This window comes from Meles meles, chromosome 3, assembly GCF_922984935.1.
Source record: "Meles meles chromosome 3, mMelMel3.1 paternal haplotype, whole genome shotgun sequence".
Taxonomy (NCBI): domain Eukaryota; kingdom Metazoa; phylum Chordata; class Mammalia; order Carnivora; family Mustelidae; genus Meles; species Meles meles.
The window spans coordinates 80,469,911-80,492,644 of NC_060068.1; the positions used below are offsets into that span (position 1 = coordinate 80,469,911).

Sequence of the window (22,734 nt, forward strand, 5' to 3'; positions counted from 1 at the left end):
CACACACACACACACACACACACCAGAGATGGCTGCAAGTCTACTGTACTGTCAAAACTCTTCTCTATAACTGGCTGCCTAGTCCCGGCTGCCTCCCAGCTGCAACAGCTGGTATGAGAAAAGACTTGTAAGAACCAACCCCCCCTCCCAATCTTCCCAGAGAGAGGTTCAACCATCCCCCTGAGGATTTCTGAACAAGAATTATACAACTGGCACAGTATGAGGAGTGAGCATTCTGCAGGAGTCTCCTGTTGGAGTACTATTTTTAAAAAAGGCAAACAAGAGGGAGACAAATTACAAGGAAGTTGCATTTTTACAGCAATTGGGAGAAAAAGCTCACTTCTTACCAGAAATGGAAACCCATATGATATCACTGTACTGCATATGAATTATTAATGTTTATCATTTTTTTTATAAATTAGGTATTCAGGAAGGTTCCTGTTGACGTCACGTTTGACATCATAATGCTTCATCATTCTAAAAGCTTAATGAGATTAATTATTGCTAGAAAAAAGGAGAGAGAGATCAAGCACACATTTTTGTACCCTGGGGAATACCAGAGACCAAGTAGATAATGAGAATATGGTTTATAATTGATGTACAAAGAGGAAATTAAAAAAGAAAAACTATTATGACCCACTACCACTGTAAACAGGACCAAATAGCAAGGACTTTATTTTTTTTCCCCTGAGCATTTTGGAAAAGGGCAGAGTGGAGGAGGGGTGAGCGGTCCGGACATGGGTGACTAGCACCTATCTTAAACTGTTAAGGCAGAAGAATTCTTATTCTAAAAAGAAATGTAAACAAAGTTTTTATAAAATTATCTCATCCACAAAGAATATGGAACATGTGAAGATAGAAAAAGATAATATAACCCTGAGTCACAAGTCCTAAAAGGATACTATTAAATATATTAAAGCAATTCTGTGATAATTCTGTATGACTTGTCTAAATAATAACTCTGGTCTCAAATGTAATTTCAAATATATAGTTTCTGAGACCTACACAGACAAATTAGTGTTGAATCACTGAACCGGCAGTTTCATTCCCAACATTCTTAGCAAAAGGTTGGAATGAATTAAGCTCTTATTTGAAAATCCTGTTGATAAAGCAATGTGAGTTGAATTCCTATTCAGGTCAAGCCTTTAACACTTCAGCCAAGTAGCAATGATATTTCTACAAGTTTATACCAGATGCTAATAATTGGGACTCATTTTCCCTCCAGTTTTTTCTCCATTTGCTAAATAACCTCTTGAAGGAAGTATTAAAACATGGAGAATGAATTCATTCATTATTCCTTCTTTCAATAAACAAACATGGAATAACCAGAGTTGCCAGGTATTAAATCGGGATTCTTGGTACTATGAAAGGCAGAAATATACAATTTCTCTTACACACCCCCTTCCCCCAAAAAAAATTACCCCAGAGTTCATAAGTTGTCACCATTCCGAGCTACTTCAATATCTTCACGTTGCTTTTTCAACAAGAAGGCAAAGGCTATTTTTTAAAATAACATCCCTATTTAATTATCCCACCAAATATATCACTTTAACCTCATGAAATTGCTCCTGATGCTTTAAAAAAATTTTTTTTATTATTTTTTGTGTGTGTGAACCAGTGTGGGGGAGAAAAGCTTGAGAGAAGAAAAAGATAACGTTTGGCACATGTCTCTGTAACAAATGTTCAATTGGTAAGTTGTACTGTCAGGAATCTAGGGCTCCAGCCTTTGGATATTTTATCATCACACGGTTAAGACTCAAAAGCTAGAAGAGAAAGTTTATACCTGGTACATAGTAGGTGCTCAGTAAATGGTCTTTTTGTTATCATGATTATTATATTAGTATATTATATGACTGTTACCAGAGAAACACTACCACTATAAATAAACTCAGGTAGGCTTCATGTTACAAAATCCGATCCTGTTATAACAAGTTCACTAAAAGGAGCTCTTGGTCTTCCAGACTCAAACCAACTCATGCCATCCTTCATCTTTCCACTGAAGGCTGATTTGATCCAGTAAAAGCCAGGTGCCTATTCACCGTAGGCCAACTGTTGAATAACTTTTCGAGTACTAAACATAAAATTTTGTCTGCCAAATAATTAATTAATTAGTAACAGTCCCTCGTAATCTATTGACCATGTAAAAGCTGTGATTCTAAACAACATTCAGAGTCATAAGGATGTATTTTTTTTTCCCTGTGCACAATCGAATGTGCCATTGTCATTCTGTTTGCTACAATGATAAAAGGCCCAGTGGCCAGACTCACAGAATGAAAAACCTCTTCAATTTCATAGTATTTTGAGAACATACAAGAGGGCATTATTAACACAATCATTTTTCTTCTGTCATTAAGAAATTGCTGGTGGCTGCTTTAATAATTTAAACACTTCCCCCCTCACTTCCTCAAAATCCCACTCTCCTGTGAGATGAGAGGTATGTTCAGAATCTTCGTCCTCAGCTGCACTGCACTGGACACACCGCTGCCCCTCATGGTAGCTCAGCTCTCCAAACTCACAGCCAGGTGCCCTCAATTATGTCCAGGAGGCAGCCAACCCGAAGCAGGAAACAACAGGTTCCACTCTGGTCCTCTTCCTCTATTCCCTTCCTACATCTCTCCGCACAACATAAACACCCTCATTCATTCACAAACCCCCACGCTCGGTCCCTGTGGTGAAGACTCCATGCAGCTGGCTCTCCCAGGTAAAAAGCTGTACCCGAGGCACTACCGTATCCTTCCTGCACCGGGTCTGCACCATTCACCTGCAAGGCAGGCGGATTCGAGCCCGGAACTCAGATTTCATTCAGTCAGCCACCGGAGGCTCTCAATGATATCCACCGCACCTTCTGAGTTAAGGGAACCACAGCCTTCCTTTCCTCAGTGGGAAACGGAGCCAGCCCACAGGCTTCCCACCACGCTCCCTTCTCCACCGGTCCCCTGGAACCAGCTCCCAGGACCCCTCCAGGGGTCTCTTCTGCTCACATTTCCTGGGCCCGCATCGCTCCCACACAGGAAAAGTAAACTCCTCCTTAGTGACAACCTCCCAAACGAACCGCATCACGGCCAGTCAACTCTGCCGGAGCCCCCTACTCATGCCGGCCCCGCCCGGACGGGACGGGCAGCCCCCCACCAGCCTGAGCCGTTTACCTTGACGCTGGTGTAGCTGGTCTGGGTCTCGGCCTCGGCGCTGCTGCAGCAGTGGCGCCTCCGGCCCCTGCAGGTGGTCGCGGCGGGGGCTGCGGAGCCCGCGCTGCTGCTGCTGCTGCTGCTGCTGCTGCCGCCGCTACCCAGCTCCGCGCGGGCCCTGCGGACGCGGGCGGTGCCGGGGGGTCCCGAAGCGCCGCTCGGGGGAATAACGTCGGCGGCGTCGGTCTGGACGAAGAGGCCGTGCGGGGGGGGCCGCGGGGCCCTGCGACACGCTGGTGGTCTGGCGGGGCGAGTTGGACTCGTCCGAGTCCCGGCAGTAGATCACGCCGCTCTGCGAGACGTGGATGCTGGGGGCGCAGCCCATCCCTCAGCCGGGCTCCCCCGCGCGCCGGCCCGCGCCCCCGGCCGCCGGGACCCGGGGCACCCGCGGCCACCTGCAGTGAGGGGGCGGGCGCCTCGGCGGCCGCGGAGGCACCCGAACTGCGCGCCCCCCGGCCTGCCTGGCCGCCGCTCCGTCGGGCTCGCCGCGGCGGCTCCAGCCGAGCCTCGGGGGGCTGCGCGCGTCACCCCAACTTTCCCTTCTGGGCCATCTTCCTCCCCGAGCGGGAGAGCGCGCACACACAGCGCCCCGCGCGCACCGGCGGCCGCCACCCTCCCTGCCGCGGCGCCCCAAACACGCTCCCCGCGCCTCCGCCTTCCCCTCCTCCCTCGGCTCGGCCCGCGCCGCCGCCCAGCTCAACCTCGCCGGGCTCCCGCGCCCGCGGCCCCTGGGCCAGGGCGCCCGCCCGCCTGCACCTTCCTTCCCCACTTTCGGTCCGCGTCCGTCCCCCTCCCGCTCTCGCTCCCACCGTCCTTCCTCTCCGAGTGCTGCCGCTCGGGCCCCACTGCGCCCCCCGGCCCCGCCTGGCGCTCCCCGAGCTCTCCTCGGCTGGGCGAGATTATATGACTCGGCTCGGCCCCCGGGGCCCCAGCGCGCTGCAGCTGGCACCACGCCTCCGCGCCCGCCCTCCTCCTCCGCGGTCCGAGGCCTCGTCCCTTCTGCGCCCGCTGCCCTTCGTGGCACGCACCCCAGGCCGGCCCTAAGGGCTGTACAGCCCAGGGGAGCCCTGCAATATGCCTCTCGCCCCTCACCAACACACCGTACCACACCCCTGAGTAAAGCACCAAGACGCCCCTCCCCAACAGCCCAAGCCCACCCAACTGACTAGCTCTCCTCTTGGCGCACTCAGGTAATTAAGGAGAGACCTCAAGCTTCCGTAGTCCACCCATCACTTCCCCCGACATGGTCTGAGGACTGAGTCTTCACAAGTCCATTCTATGTCTAACCTCAACATTTGGAGGTTCATGCCACGGAATGAGAGACCCTGCAGAGGAAGGAACCCTTAAACACACAAATTCCCCTAAGATCCATGCAAGGAACAGAGGAAGCTGTCCATGTGCTCTGGGCTTTCCCCTCCAGAGTTTTCACCTCCTGCTTGGATGTCACCTAATTTTCACCCTGACTTCTACCCCATCCAGCCTCCTGTTGGCCAGGGCTCTCCCTCTGGGCTGGGCATTCAAAACTGCCTTCCCTCACCTCCCTAGGTGAGGCATACATGGGCCAAGCTTCACTCAAGGAGAATAAGATACCTTTAGAAGCAAGGCTGCCATTCAGTCTCCCCATGATATGAAATGTGGATTTGAGATGTGAGACACCACTGCCATTCATTCATTGGCCCTTTTAGTGATTCCTGCCTGCTGCCACAGTGGCAGAGGGGAGAAATGGGGTGGTCTAAGAAAGGACTCAATCTAGAGTTGTTTACAAGGGCAAGGGCAAGAACACAGAGTCATACTGCTAAGTACAAAGAAGTATTCAATTTGAAATAATTTCTTTGCTTCTTCCCTTCCTCTCTTCATACCATCGACTTTTAGAGTGGCTGAAGACTTCAAATGACAGCTCCTAACCTTTATGGAAAAGCAAGATGTCACCCCACATCCCAAATGCAAATATAGAGAGGGGAAAGAACTAGTCTAACCTAATTCTATCTTTGTTTCTCTCTTTCTCAGTTTAGTACTCCAACCTTCCACCTTTTTGTCTTTTTTTTTTTTTTTTTTTTTTGGATGGCATGAAAAAGTCCATCTTTGGTTATTGCAGAAAAAGTCTATGCTATATTTCTAATGGACAGACAAATTGCTCATAAAATTTCTGGGCAGGTTAGGTTTCTCCAAGAAGCTGATTCTACGATGGTGTTTAGCAGGCAAAAAAAAAAAAAAAGGTTTATTCTCTCTTGGAATCTACAACTGGAAAGGAAGGAGGAGGGTTGGGGGAAGAGATTGAGCTAGGCGTCGTCTTAATAAAAGCCTCAGCTCTCCCTAAAGTGGGGAGGTGTGTATGGATTCTGTAGTTGGGGTGAGGATTCAAAATTGTCCTGAGGTAAGCCTGAGAAGATGGGCCCTTCTATTCCCACAGGATGCTTGTAGGCCACCTCAGCAACTGTGCAGAAGGTGGCTCTCTTCAGCTGAGCCAGTCCCCTTACGAGACCAACAGCTGAACTGAGGGCTGTCTACTGGCAGTTCTTCCCGAGCCAGAGTGGTATTTCTTTCCCAGCATCATGACCTCTTCCACAGTTCCCTCCAGGCTCCCTGAATCCATACTTCCTTGGCTCTACCCATGCCTATAACAGCACCACATTAAATGGTCAAGACAGATAAGAGAGATAATCATTCATTTGAAAAAGGCCCAAGTCTCAAGGCTGCCATCTGCTCTGCTTCCAAGGGACTGCCCAGAATCTGAGCAAATATCATCAGAGTTAAATTCCAAAACTGCTGCTCTCCCTATCAATCCCAGATTCATGTGAAATCACGAGTTAATCATTCCTAAAGCTAATCTATGATTCTCTCATATATGATCATTTCCGTCATCCTTCAAGGAGCACCCAGGGGCAGCTTTTTGTGAAACTTAGAGCCAGGTTAATTGTCATGCTACAGTGACCGCTTCAGAGTTTCCTCTAGGAATGTGGTCACTATGAGGAAACCACTCGGAGAAAAGGACTAGTCACTGGCTGAGGCTTTTGAAGACAAGAAGATAAAACAGAAATTACAAGCAGTCTTCTGGTGGAGAACACTAGAGGCTGGATCACCAAGGGACAAGTCAACCAGAAACCAATTCAGGCTGATCTTTCTGCATTTAAAAAAAATTAAAAGAACGACAAGAAGATTAAGCCTTCAAAGAGTAAGTAACATCAAGGTAGCTATCAAACAGTATGAAGCTGCTTTAGCATATTAATTGAACACTTTGTACTGGGACCAGTGCCTTTTTCCCTGAATGCAGTACCTCTCAGCAGAAGATGGAATGCACTAGGTATACATTTTCCCACCCATTCCCAGAGCAGCAAGAGTTCCAGTATCTTCCGTAGACACAGCTCCCACCGTCAATGCTGATTTAGTAAAAGGGAAAAAAAATAATGCATCCCTATCATCTCCAGCAAGTGTTCTCAGTGGGAATGTGTAATCTGTCCTGTTGTGGGCACAGTTCTGGTCACTGAAACATGTGCAAGTGAAGGAGAAATGGCTGAGCTGAAATCATTCCCTAGCTTCGCTCTGCGGCCTGAGTTCTTGCTTGTATACATGATTTCTAGACTGATTCCCATGCCATAATCTCAATGCATTCCAAGACAACAGTAAAGCGTACAAGCTCAGACACTGGAGATAACATTTAGGCCCAAGTTACATAACAGGTTGGAGAAACCAACAGTATAAAAAAAAATTAAATTAGGTGGGAAAAAAGATTTAGTTACAGTCAATGACCAAGAAACAAATCAAAGCAAATAACACCAGAAATTTCTTCAAAAAACTGAACCTCAGATCTGTCTGGGGTCTACTGAATGGCCTGTATGTTTCATACTGATGTCAAATAAGAGTTTATTTCAGAGTAGGACCCAGAGCTACTGGAAGATCATGAACGGTTAATGTCTTTTCCCATTTTTCTAAACTGGCATGACTCTTCCAGAACTCCTCTAAAGAAGCAGAAAATGGGATTAATACATTCTGCATGACTCTTCACCAGAAAGGTTAAAACAATAGCAGCTTTCTGATTGATCTTTAGATAACCAAACATTTAATCAACCAATCAACCTTACAGAGCTTCTGGATTCAAACTACATTCTTAATGGTGGAACTTGTTGGAAATCTAATCACCTGATAAGTGAAATGAGAGACTCTGTTAAGTAGCAGCCTGGTACAGTGGAAGGTTCATTGAACTCAGAGTGAGGAGGGCGAATCCGACACCCACTGCTGCCTTCTAGAGCTGTATAACCTCAGCAAGTCACTTAACCTCGGGGCCCTAATTTCCTAGAGACTCTCCAAAATCTCTAAATCACCAACACTTGCTATGAAATTTCTACTTCCTTTTACTAAATTACTTTTAATTTAGAATAGTGGAATCCTTGAACGCAAAGAGTGATATCAAACCTAACTGCACATCAGAATCATCCTAAAGAATTTGTCAGAAATAACAACAGTTCCCTGGACCCATCCCAGAGACTTGGATTCAGGGGTCAAGGACAGGTCCAGCACCTGCCAGCAAAGAAAGCAAGTTCAGTGTACCCTTTCCACAGACTCCTTTGGGGAACTAGAGTAGAAATCACAGTCCTTATAAGAGCCTACAAAACCCTAGCTAATGTGGCCCCTGCCTGACCTTTCTCAGCCCTCTTGCCCTGGCTCTCTCTGCATCAGCCACACTGGCCTCCTTGCTGCTTCTCCAGGATGCTGAACATTATTACCAGGGGCTCTTGCCTCTGACTGTTATTCTGTTCCATCAAATATCACAGGACATACTTCCTCACCTCCCTTAAGTCTCTGCTCAGATGTCGCCTACACAGTAACTCCTGTTTAAAATCACAGCCCACTTCCCTCCATTGTCTCTCCATCACTCCTGATTCCCCTCAGCCTGCTCTATTTTTCTTTCTTCATGGCACTTATCACCTTCCAGCTTATTATATAATTAGCTCATTTATTATTATGCTGATTGTCTATCTTCTCCCACTAGAACATAGGCCCTACTAGGGCAGGAATTTCTTGGTTTCTTATTCACTAAAGGATCCAAAATTCCTCAAACAGTGCCTAGCACACAGTAGGAGTTCAAATATTTGTTGAATAAATGAACGAATTTTTTTCTATTCCTCTTTTGCCTTTCTCTTAACTGTTATGACTCAAAATTGGGTATTTTTTTTCTTTTAATGAGTAGAATTCGATGTTCTATGTTCTTAGTTTTAAAAGTCAGTTTGATCTGATAATTCTCCATTTGGTAATATACATCAGAAAAAGCCAATGGAATAAAACAATAACTTATACAAAGATGTTTGTAACACTCTTTGCAGTAATGAAACTGGGGATAATACAAATATCAAAGACTTAGGGAATGGCTCAACAAACTATACTAACATGTCAGAATATCACTGTTTAAAAGTGCATAATGAGGGGCGCCTGGGTGGCTCAGTGGGTTAAAGCCTCTGTCTTCGGCTCAGGTCATGATCCCAGGGTCCTGGGATGGAGCCCCATGTTGGGCTCTCTGCTCAGCAGGGAGCCTGCTTACCCCTCTCTCGCTCTGCCTGCCTCTCTGCCTACTTGTGATCTCTGTCTGTCAAATAAATAAATAAAATCTTTTTTTTTAAGTGCATAATGAAATAATGTTAGGTTAAAAATATATGGTATATGGAGATTGATTACAACTATGGAAGATGTGTATCTATCTGTCAAGGTTCCTAAATGGATGTACAGTGACACAGAGAAGAAATGGAGCTTAACAGATCTCGCTTTCTGAAAAACTGAATACAAAAATAATGTAAATGAATAAGCATTATGTTTCCTAATATCTTCTCAAAACAATTTAGCTCAATATATTTTCTTTTAGGAACTTCCACTGATTTTTTGTCCTTCAGACAGAAGACAGAAGATGGAAAAAAAATAAAGAATCAGAGATAGAGGGAAATAAGACAGAAATTTAATGCATACATATCTACAAAGAAAATACTGAGCCCGATACACAGTACAGAGGCAGAAAAAAAGTGAAAGATAAAGAAAGACACAGGGAGCCACTGTTGTGGTGAAACATTCCTACCAACTGGATGTACAGATGTAGGTCCTTCAGGAATAAAAAAAATTTTAAAAGAATAAAAATAAGTTATACATTTAACTATAGGTGCATCACTTCTTGGACCTTTGGCCATGGACCAAATGAAATTTAGGAGAAGCTTTGACTGGCCCCGAGGGCAGTTTTCTCATGCTAGTTGTAGAAGCAGCTAACAGAGAAGATGTAGAAAGAGATTCAGCTTATGTCCGACTTCCGAAGGTTAACATCATCGAAACGGAATCCACTGTGCACTGGACCCTGAATCCATGCAATACAGAAGTGATCTGTCCTTCCCATTAAAAAGGACACCTTGGGAGGGACTGGGTCAACCCTGAAGAGGGACCCCAGAATATCCTCGCCATTCACCTTGAGGATTCTCTTGGACTCAAATAGGCTATGAGAGATAAAACACTCACTTCCAAAAATCTTGTACATACATTTCATAAGAGTATCAGACATTAAAAATAAATACAAATAAAACCCATAGTATAGCCCTACTCCAAGGGAGCTTACAAGAAATGACAGAGCTTAATACGTGAGTGTTAAAGTATAAGAGCAAAAATGATTGATACTGTCCAAGGCTTGCTGGAGAAGGGCCATGACAGCTAGACCTCCACTAGGAGGAGACTTTTCATATGAGGGAAATAGCATGAGCAAAGGCAGTGAGGCAGAGCTAACTTTGGTGGATCCAGAAGACAGTTGGCAGATGAGCTAACTAGACAGTGGCTCCTGAGGTGGGGATGGTAAAAGTAGAAAGGGAAGAAGGAGACAAAAGATGGAAGATCCTGATACTCCTACGCATAAGTTCTACCATTTGTAGGAAACTACCATTTGTAAGGAAACTTTCCCAATGTGAAAAATCTAGATTTATAGGACAAATCCACCGTCATACACAATCAATTTGTGTTTGTCAAGTGATTAAATGTTGGCTTTTTAAAAACAGTACACTGGGGGTGCCTGGGTGGCTCAGTGGGTTAAAGCCTCTGCCTTTGGCTCAGGTCATGATCCCAGGGTCCTGGGATCGAGCCCCGCATCGGGCTCTCTGCTCAGCGGGGAGCCTGCTTCCTCCTCTCTCTCTCTGCCAGCCTCTCTGCCTACTTGTAATCTCTGTCTGTTAAATAAAATTTTAAAAAAAAATCTTTAAAAAAATGTACAAAAAAAATTAAATAAAAAAATTTAAAAAAAAACAGTACACTGCATGGCTTCATAAATACTCATATAGCACTTTGTGTTTTGGGGTATTCAAAGTCAGGTACAAATTATTAATTTACTAATCCATCAATTCAATCTGGCTTAAGGTATACAATATATAAAGCAAAACACATTCGATTCTACATTAGTGTACAATTTCCTGAATGCCTCATGGGTAAGAAAAATGGTCAAGTTTCTAAGCAGGTCCTCCTCTGCCTGCATGTCTTTTGCTAGGCATACCATCTGATCCAAAATATTTCATTCCACAAGGTGAGGCCAAAGTCATTCATTCTTTGATTCATTCATTCAGCAAATTTTTTTTCATTCAGCAAATATTCACTGAGTGGCTACCATGCATCAGACAGTAACTGGGGACTTGGGGAACAAGACAGAAACAGTCTCTTACATCTATGGAGTTTAGAAGGTTATAGAAGTTGGAATGACAAACAGTGGTGAAGGTTATACAGAGATCTAAAATGCATTGCTGTGAAAGAGAGAGAGACTGGGATGGGGTTATGGACCTTTTCTCAGCGGAGACAACAGGTAAATTAAAATTCTCAGAAAACCTTGTCAAAGGAGTATCACTCTTTTTCATCCATCCATCCACCCATCCACAATGAGAACACTGTTTGAGTACCCACCCCTGTAACCAGGCACTGTGAGGGGCACACAGAAGTAACAGTCTCAGCACTTGCTCTCAGTTGCATGATGAACACAGACATACACACAGAAGAATGTGTTCACACTTGCTTTGAAAAAAATAATCCAAGCCCAGAGAGAAAGATCACTGTGGGTGGAAGTGATGGTGAGGCGACGGAGTATGAGACTTGGAAGAAAGGGCAGGATTTGAATAAGTGGAAAAGAGGACATTCCAGAAAGGATAATGTGAGCGAAGACCTAGAAGTGGGAGCAAACACACACCGAATGCTCACAGAACAATAAAGCAGATTATTCAAAAGGTGTGTGGTGCGGGAGAAGAGCAGAGCATTATTTTGGCTATGACCAGGGTAGGCTATGACCACCTGATTCTGGGAATCAAACACCAGATCAAGGAGTTTGGTAAAATCCTAGTTATTAGGAATCACTGTACATTAAAAGTGCTATTTCACTCGAGTGAGTCTGGTTGCATATTCGAGAAGTGGTGAAGGGAGTCAGGATGGGGGTGAACAGGGAGCTATAATGAGCCAGGGATGACGTAATAAGGACTGGTATGAACTGCAGCATGTCTCCTCCCCGCCGCCGCCACCACCAATTTGCATGGAGGGCCCTGACCTGCACTATAACTGTATTTGGAGATGGGGCCTTTAAGAAGGTAATTAAGGTTAAATGAGGTCATAAGGGTGAGACCCTAATCCAGTAGAATTGGTGTCCTTACAGGAAGAGGAAAAGACACCAGAGCTCGCTCCTGCTCTGGAGCTCGCGCTTGCGTGCGCGCTCTCTCTCCCCCCAAACGGCGCATGCTCTCTCTCTAAACACACACACCCAGAAAAGGCCATGTGAGGACACAATGAAAAGGCACCATCTGCTCCAGAACTGTGAGAAAATATATTTCTGTTGTTTAAACCACCCAGTCCATGGTACTTTGTTACGGTAGGCTGAGCAGACTAATACCAAGACATCGAGTTGATGGAATTTTAAGGATGGAAAAGAAGGGAAATTACAGATACCTTCCTGAAAACGAATCCCTGGGATGAGGTGCTGACTCGTCGAGGGGCCAGGAAGCCAGTGGTATCAAAACCAATTCCAAAATTTCCAGCTTGTATATCAATGTACATACTAGAATGGGGAGCACTCCCAGGAAAAACAAGTCTTGTTTATAAGAGGGATTCTCTACCAGGATTTGCACTCTCTGAGGCCCAGAATCCCGAGTCTAGAAATGAGAAAGTATCCACCAAACACCACCACTGACATTTTGCCATCGCCAGAACACAGCGGGAACATGAGGAACATGAGGCCTGGATCCTCTTCTGTGTTCACTGCTGGGTCCCTAGCGCTCAGATCCAGACACAGCATGGGCTCAGTACCTGTTGAATGAATCATGGACTTTATGCAGATGACATATTTGTCCACCTGTAGGTCCTCCACACTAACTAGGGCGTGCCCCCCTCTTTCTCAGTGTGGCTAAGAAAAAGTCTCTTTGTCAAGGCTTCCCTGGGCTTCCCTACCGCATGGTCCACATAGGGATAGGAATCTCTTCCTTCATGTCCAGATTGCTACATTCAGTCTTTTGATACTTCCGTTTCAAGGACAGCTTTTGAGCCCTGGGATGTTACTTCTTAACTAGTTAAAGGTGCCTCAAGGCTGCTGCTCAGCCGGAGGGGCCTGCATTAGCACCTTCTGAGGTTCTGATGTCTTAATCCTCTCCCTTTGGCTGCTAGGACTGTGAAAGGAGGTGTTCTAGGAGGCTTTTGGCAGAAAGTCTCTTCCTTCTCAGAGTTTGACATTTGCTTAGCAGCATGGCACTTCCCGTGTTACACCATTAAACATCTCCAAGGCAACAGTAGCTGGGGACATGACTGATTACATCTTCATACCTCAGATGATGTGGCTTATAATAAATTAAGTTAGATATAGGAGACTTTCTGGGGTTCTCCATATCAGCAGCTGTTAAACTTTAGCATACATCAGAATGATCTACAATATAGATGACAGGGCCTGAGAATTTACATTTCTAACTAGATCCCAAATGATGTTGATGCTACTCATCCCAGGTCAACTTTGAAAACCAGTGCAAAGTAAGATACTGAAAAACAAAAGCAATGACCAAGAAATCCCCTCACCTTTGATGTTTTATTTTCTGAGGCATAATATAACTTGTGCTTGAACATGGATGTTCGTTACACAAAGGAATGTCACAATGCACTATCATCCACAAATTTATAAGAACGGTAAGGTTGTAGATCTCAAGGATTTCCCTCGGAGGCAGGGACTTTTAAGGACATGTTTTCAATAGTCTTCACTCTCCCTGAGACATGGGGGTGGGGAGTGGGGGGTTACTTATAGAAGTAAACTGAATGTCTAAATATACACTAGCAGAACTACGTAATTTTCAGTAGAATGATTTTCCTTTTCTTAATACACACTGTTCAAGCTGAGGATGACAAATCCCACTAACTTTTAGGAGCACTAAATAAAGTTTCAGGAAGCACGGGCTGGGAGTGGGGGAAGGGAGAGAGTATGAATTCATTCCACTGTAAGGACACTAAGCAGATAAAATTATTTTCAGAACATTGGTTGGATAATAATAATAATAGTAATGTCTACCACTTGGGTGGAAGATTATGTAACAGTCTTATACTTTACATGCTCTACCTTTGTATAAAATTTCTATATATATGATCTATCTCCATATGCTTCTCTTCCTTTACCCTTTGGATATAAAATCGCTCAACATCTCCTCTCTGTTTATATTAACCTGAACTCCCAGCTAGCATGGTTGAATAATCACTTGCTTTCTCCTGAGCAAGGAGCCATCAAAATTTTATAGGTTATAGAAATCCTACATAACCCTTTAAAAATATATATATGGCTAAGTCTCTATATACGGCATTTCTCACAGAGATCTAGAAGATTAGGTTCAGATCCTTCTTAATGGGGGATTTTAAAAAATCACCAACATAAATATCAGCTTTAAAAGGAAAAAAAAAAAAAACCTCCCTAGATTTTAGAAATAAAAATGACACGCTAGGAGAAAGGTAGTATAGGAATTGTCTCTTGTTGTCTTTAAAAAAAAAATTGTATCTTGTTATTAAATTAAGAAATTAAGTCAATATTTAAGACTTCCTTCTCTTAACACTTTTTTGAAAGCTGGAGCCCAGCCACAAAGTCCAAACATTTAAAGGCATGTTAACCACTCAACTGCAGAAAGTTCTATGAGAAGTTCATAGCCCAGTACAATTCAGATGGCATAAATATCCCCATTAATTATACATTTAATATCTTCTGTTTCTCTTGTATGGACAGTGAATGTAAAACATATACAATAATTAGTTAGAAATGCCACATCTATAAGTCATCTCCATTCTTGGAAAATAGAAAAAGCAAGCCTTGAATAGTCATTCTTAGAACTCCAGCCATGAGGGGCTTAGAAATTCCCTGGGAAAAGGTCCGAGAGACATTTCAGAAACTAAATACTATATCAAAAAATCATATGAGTCCCACTTGGAGAGGGTATGTGGGAAAGAGAATAAGGCACAGGAATCACTGGGAATACAGACAGCTCCGCAATAATAAAACATAAACAATGGGGGTGCCTGGGTGGCTCAGTGGGTTAAAGCCTCTGCCTTTGGCTTACATCATGATCCCAGGGTTCTGGGATTGAGCCCCCGTGGCATCGGGCTCTCTGCTCAGCAGGGAGCCTGCTTCCCTTCCTCTCTCTCTGCCTGCCTCTCTGCCTACTTGTGATCTCTGTCTGTCAAATATAAATAAAATCTTTAAAAAAATAAATAAACAATGCACTGAAGTTCTTTATAATTATTTGAAAATCTATAGTTTATTTTTTTTAATTATGGAAGGAGAAAAAAGGACACAAAACTTCTCAGATTATATCTGCAAACTGAATAACATTTTAGGATGGCAACTTTTGTGTAGGATGATGAATAAGTATTTGTAGAATGGACTTATTTCTGGCCATGATGAAGAAACAGGGACCAAAATTTACCTTCTTCCACCAACAACTAGAAAATCCGATAAAATATATGAAACAACTATTTTCAGACATTGGACAATAGGTGACTCAGGACTGTCAACCCTGAAAGAAGAGAAACAGATGAGACAGAAAGTATTTCCTCAGGTTTCACTCTCAGCTTTCACTCTGAAGGCACATTCCCAGGCAGGGAAGAAATCCCAGGCAGAGTCCAGGGCTTTCACTGTGTCTCAGTGACAGAAATCAGAGTCTGGAAAGGCTTCCATGGCTAGAGTTTGTAGGGCAGAGTTTCAGAAAAGGAAGCTCCATAGACAAGGCACTCTGAGGAGCACGTGGAAGTTTACTAAATACTAAGACATGCATGAATAGGGTGAAATTCCACACACCAGGAAGAGAGTGACTGGAAAGCTATAAACTGAACAATTCACAGGGCTCACAATGAATTAAGAGCCATCAAGTTCTCACCAGTCAGAATGGAGAGTTCTTGTTGTCGCTCAGGCGTTTGGTCAAGAACCCAGTGGGTCATGCCCTAAGAGTAAGGCTAAAGAACACTTGGAGAAAAGACTACTCCAGACCTACCTTAAGAAGTTTAAAAATAGGCCTTGAAAGGATCACACTGAACCAAAGTTAACTTAGTTGTCTCCCAGAACATAATCTAACATTCTTCAAAGAAAACAGTATCGAAACACAACAATGTAACATTCGAAATGTCTAGCATACATTCAAAATTGCCCGGTATGCCAACACACAGAAAAATATGAACAAAAATCCAGTGAAAGATCAGTAAGTGGAAGCAGACATAAGAGAATTAGCAGGTAAGAACAATAACCATTATCCAAGTATTGAAAGGAAAACATAAGCACTGTGAGAGGAGAAATGGAAGATTTTTTCACTGAGCCTCTAGCAATTAAAAAGACAAGTTCTGAAGTGAAATAGTCACTGACTAGGAGTAAGAGCATATTAGACATTGAAAAAGAAAAGACTGGTGAACTAGAAGACATGTTAATTCTAACTATTCAAATTAAAGTAAAGAGGGAAAAAAGCTAAAAGAAAATTAACAGAGCCTCAGTGATGCACAAATCTAAGAAATTCAGCAAACCTCTAGCAGGAAAAACCAAAAGTGTACCACACCAAGACACAATAGAATAGACTTTCTGAAACCACTGATAAAAAGAAAATCTTAAAAGGATCCAGAGAAAAAGGACATAGTAAGTAGAGAGATAAGAGTGCCAGACTTTACCAGGGGCACCTGGGTGGCTCAGAAAGTTAAATGTCTACCTTCACCTCAGGTCATGACCCTGGGTTCCTGGGTTCGAGCCCCACATTGGGCTCCTTTCTTAGCAGGGAGCCTCTTCTCCCTCTCCTTCCACCCTTCCCCCACTGCACACTCGTGCTCCCTCTGTTGCTCTCTCTCTCACCTCTCTCAAATAAATAAAATCTTTAGGAAAAAAAAAACTATGAAAGCCAGAATATAAAGTACTATACGATGAAACTGTCATCCTATATGCAGGAAAAATAGCTTTCAAAAAAATGAAAGTAAATGAAGGCTTTCCCAGGCAAACAACAAGTGAGAGAATTTACCATTAGCAATCATTCATTACAAGAAAAATTCTAAAAATGCTTCAGGTAGAAGGAAAATGATATAAGTCAGTGATGTAACTATATGCAGATAAATGAAAAGCATTAAAATGGTAAATACGAAGGTATATAGAGAGACTTTTTTCTTATTTTTATTGCTTTTAAAAGATAACTTCATAGCAAAAATAATAACAATGTATTATGGTTTTTTGTTTTGTTTTGTTTTTAAAGAGGGGGATGGGCAGAGGGAGAGAGAGAATTCAAAGCAGTTTCCACACCCAGTGTGGAGTGTGACACAAGGCTCAATCTCACAACCCTGAGATCAGGACTTGAGCTGAAGCCAAGAGTTGGATGCTCAGCTGACTGAGCTACGAAGGCACCCCTGTATTGTGGTATTTATAAAATATGTAGAGGTAAAATGAATGCCAAAATAACACAAAGGATGGGAGGAAGTACACAGAAGTATAATATAAGATTCTTACATCATACACAAAGGAATAGACAGATGAGTGGAATAGAAGAGTGTCCAGACACAAACTCAGAATTTTAGGGTCAATTAATTCTTGATCAAAGTGCTAAGATAATTCAACGGAGAAAATATAGTTTCTTCAACAAATGGTGGTGGAATGACTAGAATCCATACTACACAAACAAAACAAACAACCCTCAGCCCTTATGTCTTGCCATACACAAATATAACTTGAAATGGATCACAGAATTTAAGGGCCTAAAACAAAAAGACTTCTGAAGGTAAACTAAGGAGATAATCTTTATGAACTTGAAGTAGGCCAAGATTTCCTAGAAAGAAGGTAAAAGACATGAATCTTAAAAGAAAAAAATTGGTGGATTGGAATTCATCAAACTTTTAAAGTTTTGTCCTTTAAAGATAATTTTAAGAAAACAAAGAGGCAAGCCACAGACTGGGAAAAATACAATATAACCAAAGACTTATATCCAGAATACATGAAGAAGTCTTACAGTCAATAATCAGAAGACAACTCAGTTAAAAATTAGGTCAAGGGGCACCTGGGTGACTCAGTCAGTTAAGCGTCTGCCTTTGGCTCAGGTCATGACCCCAGGACCCTGGGATAGAGCCCCATTTTGGGCTTCTTTCTCAGCAGAGAGTAGCCTTCTCCCTCTCCCTCACTCCCTTCCCACCCCACCCCTGCTCATGTTCTCTCTCATGCTCTCTCTGTCAAATAAATAAGTAATCAATTCTTTTTAAAAAATGGGTTAAGGGAGGCCTGGGCGGCTCAGTTGGTTAAGCATCTGCCTTTGGCTCAAGTCATGACCCCAGGGTCCTGGGTTCCAGTCTTGCATTGGGCTCCTTGTTCAGCAGGGAGCCTGCTTCTCCCTGTACCTACTACTCCCCCCACTTATGCTCTCTCTCTCTGACAAATAAATAAATAAAATCTTTAAAAATACTAACAAAAAATAAAAATGGGTCAAAAATTTGGAATAGATGCTTCATGCTTTATAAGACAATAAAAGGACTAGAAAGCACATGAAAAAATGCACATCATTAGTTATCAGTGAATTGCAAATAAAACCGCAATGAGATATCACTACACATCCACTAAAATGGCTAAAATGCAAAACACTGACTATATCAGGTTAGCTAACAGGGATGTTGAGCAACTAGTACTTTCATACATTGCTGATGGAAATGTAAATTAGTACAATCACTCCTGGAAAACAGTCTGACAATTTCTTTTTAAACATACACTTACCATACAACCATGAAATTTCATTCTAGGCCTTCTAGGCATTCACCCCAGAGCAATGAAAACGTATGCCCCCAAATTTGTCCATAGCAGCTTTTTAAATACAGCCCCAAACTGGAAACAAGCCAAATGGCACTAGTAGGTGAATAAATACATTGTGATACATCCATAAAATGATCTACTACGCAAAAATAGTAAAATGTATCAAACTACTAATACAAAAAGCAATAGGGAGAAATCTCAAAATCATTAAAGTAGGTAGAAGAAGACAGACAAAAAAGCCTACATGTATGACTTCACTGATATGAAACTCTAAAAAAGAGAAATCCAGTCTACTGGAATAAAAAGATTAGTGGCTACTTAGGGACTATGGTAGGGGCTGAAAATGGACTGGAAAGGAGCACAAGGGCAGGGCGATAGAACTGTTCTATATCTAGACTATGGTAGCAAATACATGGACATATAATGTGATTACATACTTTGTTAAAATGCAAGTTTAAAGGTGTATATTTACACTAATAATGAAGCAGCAGAAAGAGGAAATTAAGAAAACAACCCCATTTATAATTGTACCAAAAAGAACAGAATAGGGGCGCCTGGGTGGCTCAGTGGTTTAAAGCCTCTGCCTTCGGCTCAGGTCATGATCCCAGAGTCCTGGGATCGAGCTCCGCATCGGGCTCTCTGCTCCGCGGGGAGCCTGCTACCTCCTCTCTCTCTGCCTAGTTGTGATTTCTCTCTGTCAAATAAATAAAATATTAAAAAAAAAAAAAAGAACAGAATACCTAGGAATAAACTTAACCAAGGAGGTAAAAGACCTATACTGTGAAAAGTATAAAATTCTAATGAATGAAATTGAAGACAATACAAACAAATGGAAAAATATTCCATGCTTATGACTTGGAAGAACAAATATGATTAAAATGTCCTTACTACCCAAAGCAGTCCACACATTTAATGCAATCCTTATCAAAATACCACCAGCATGTTTCACAGAACTAGAACAAACAGTCCTAAAATGTGGCAGAAACACAGAAGAACCTGAATAGCCAAATCTTGAAAAAGAAAAACAAAGCTAGAAGTATCACAACTGCAGATTTCAAATTATACTACGAAGCTGCAGTCATCAAAAAAGTATGGTAGTGGCACAAAAATAGACATACAGATCAACAGAACAGAATGCAGAGCCCAGAAATAAACCCATGATTATACGGTCAATTCATCTTCAATAAGGGTGCAAGAATATGCAACGGGAAAAAGGCAATCTCTTCAACAAATGGTGCTGGGAAAATTGAACCATACAGCACACACCAAAATAAATACAAAATGGATTAAAGATCTAAGTGTGAGACCTGAAATCATAAAAACCCTAGAAGAGAGCACAGGCAGTAATTTCTCTGAAACTGGCTGTAATAACTTTTCTCTAGATAGGTCTCCGGAGGCAAGGGAAATTAAAGCAAAAATGAGCTATTGGGACTATATAAAAATAAAAAGCTTCTGTGCAGCAAAGGAAAGAATCAATAAAACTAAAAGGCAAAATACTGAATGGGTGAAGATATTTGCAAATGGCAATCTGATAAAGGGTTAGTAACAAAAATACATAAAGAAGATATAAAATTCAACACCCCCAAAAAACCAAATAATCCAATTAAAATGGGCAGAGCACATGGATAGACATTTATCCAAAGAAGACATCCAGATGGCCAACGGACACACGAAAACATGCTTAACATCTCTCATCATCAGGGAAATACAAACCAAAACTACAATGAGATACCACCTCACACCGGTCTGAATGGCTTAACCCAACACCACAAGAAACAACTGGTGTTGGTCAGGATGTGGAGAAAAAGGAACCCTCTTGCTTTGCTGGTGGGAAAGCAAATTGGTGCAGCCATTGTGAAAAACTATATGGAGGTTCCTCAAAAAGTTAAAAATAGAACTACCCTATGATCCAGCAATTGCACCACTGAATATTTACCAAAAGGATACAAAAACACTAATTCAAAGTGATACATGCACCCCCTTTGTTTATAGTAGCATTATTTACAACAGCAAAATTCTGGAAGCACCCAAATGTCCATCCACTGATCAATGGATAAAGAAAATGCGGTGTGGGGCGCCTGGGTGGCTCAGTGGGTTAAAGCCTCTGCCTTCAGCTAGGGTCATGATCCCACGGTCCTGGGATCGAGCCCCACATCGGGCTCTCTGCTCAGCAGGGAGCCTGCTTCCTCCTCTCTCTGCCTGTTTCTCTGCCTACTTGTGATCTCCATCTGTCAAATAAATAAATAAATAATCTTAAAAAAAGAAAAGAAAAGAAAATGTGGTGTGTGCGTGTATAAATACAATGGCATATTATTCAGCCATAAAAAAAAATGAAATCTTGCCATTTGCACCGACATGGATGGAGCTGAAGAGTATTATGCCAGGTGCAGTAAGTCAGAGAAAGGCAAATACCATATGATTTCATTCATATGTGGAATTTAAAAAAACAAAACAAATGAGCAAAGGAAAAAAGAGAGAAAGAAACAAACCAAGAAACAGACTCTTAACTACAGAGAACAAACTGATGGTTACCAGAGGGGAGGTGGGTGGAGGGATGGTGAAACAGGTGACCGGGATTAAGGCGTGCACTTGCACTTGTGATGAGTACTGGCTGATGTGTGGGATTGTTAAACCACTATATTGTACCCCTGAAAGAAATATAATACTGTGTGTTAACCACACTGGAATTAAAATAAAAAATTTTAAGGTGTATGTTTAATTGTATATAAATAATATCTCAATACAGGTTTATTTTCTTAATTTGCAGCATGTGCCTGATGTTATGACCTGAAATGTGTCCTCTAAAATTCTTAGGTTAAATCCTTAACCTCCAATGTGACTATATTTGGAGATGGGATCCTTAGGGAGATAATTAAGGTTAAATGTGGCCATAAGGTCCAACAGGACAGATGTCCTTATAAAAAGAGGAAGGTACCACTGAGTTCTCTACAAGCACACAGAGAAGACTCCATGTGAGGACACAGTGAGAAGGCAGCCATCCACAGGCCATGAAAAGAGGTCTCACAGAAAGCAGTCCTCAAGGTACCTTGATCTTGGGCTTCTAGCTTTCAGAATAGTGAGAAAAGTGACAGCTATGTTTCAGCCACCCAGCCCGCTATATTTTGTTATGGCAGCCTGAGCACAGTGACATCCTTAGCGTCAAGCCCAAGTCAATAATAAACTCATCATTCCTTACTAACTCCATATTATTCTAGGGCCTATTATATCTTTAGCCCACTGGAGCTTTTCTAGAATACATGTTGAGAGATCAGCAGTTGTTTTAATTCCATAAAAGGTCTTCACCAATAGGTGGCCAACATTTCGGATAGCTGGTTTACATTTAGCCTCCAAGGGATGATGGGAACACAACTTTTAGGCCTGTAACAGCAAAAACTAAAACAAGACAGATATTTTGGGGGTCCAGCAAGTGGAAGAAGATGGTAGCAGCTTCTTGGTCACATCCCAGTTGTGTGTCAGATTTGATATTGCTGAAAGCATTGCTTTCTCTTGACTTTTCATTGAGTCTCACCGGGCACTGGCACCAAAACCATGCATTACGGGCTTTTCTCTGTTTTTTCTCTACCATCTCATTTATTAGATGAATTTCTGCAACCAATGATTCCATTGGTTCTCATCTCTCCACTAATTATGGTTCAGTTATCAAGAGCAGTAATTTTTAACTGCCAAACTATGATGCATCCTTCTCCTTTAAATCTACCTTAGGGGAATTCAAATCTGGTTATAAAGAAAGACTTCTAAGGGGAGGTAAACCTTTATTCTGACCTTGGCTTATTGAGAAGAGCTGTCACAGTCAATGTCTGGCCTTGTATCTCCCTTGAAAGGTTTCTCTACCAGGAAAGCCAGGGGTCAAGAACTAAGCCAGACTGTGGTCACTCCCAATATCAGCCCTGATCGTCAGATTTGATTCATGAAGAATTCATTTGAGTACAAAAGGACAGGGGCCAGGTGGCAAGGACCAAAGACAGATGACAAAAACTGACACTACAGGGCGCCTGGCTGGCTTGGTCGTTGAACGTCTGCCTTTGGATTAGGTCATGATCCCGGGGTCCTGGGATCAAGCCCTGCATCAGGCTCCCTGCTTGGTGGGAAGCCTGCTTCTCCCTCTCCCACTCCCCCTGCTTGTGTTCCCTCTTGCTGTGTCTCTCGGTCAAATAAATAAACAAAAATCTTTAAAAAAAAACAAAAACAAAAACAAAAAAACCCTGACACCATGTTAGTGCTGCGAGGGGTCTGAGAGATATTCTAAAGTTATCCTAGAGTCTTTCTCACCCCATGTCA

General features: G+C 42.5%; 1 protein-coding gene across 1 annotated transcript in view; it reads right to left on the reverse strand.

Annotated features, from left to right (window-relative positions):
* PDE8B (phosphodiesterase 8B) overlaps positions 1-3,994 on the reverse strand; it is a 235,757-nt gene extending 231,763 nt beyond the window's left edge. Inside the window, 2 exon segments of the mRNA XM_045999160.1 lie at positions 3,147-3,395; positions 3,397-3,994. Coding sequence (XP_045855116.1) covers positions 3,147-3,395; positions 3,397-3,510 — 363 coding nt within the window. The 5' untranslated portion in view covers positions 3,511-3,994.
* Between the last annotated feature and the right edge of the window lie 18,740 nt (positions 3,995-22,734).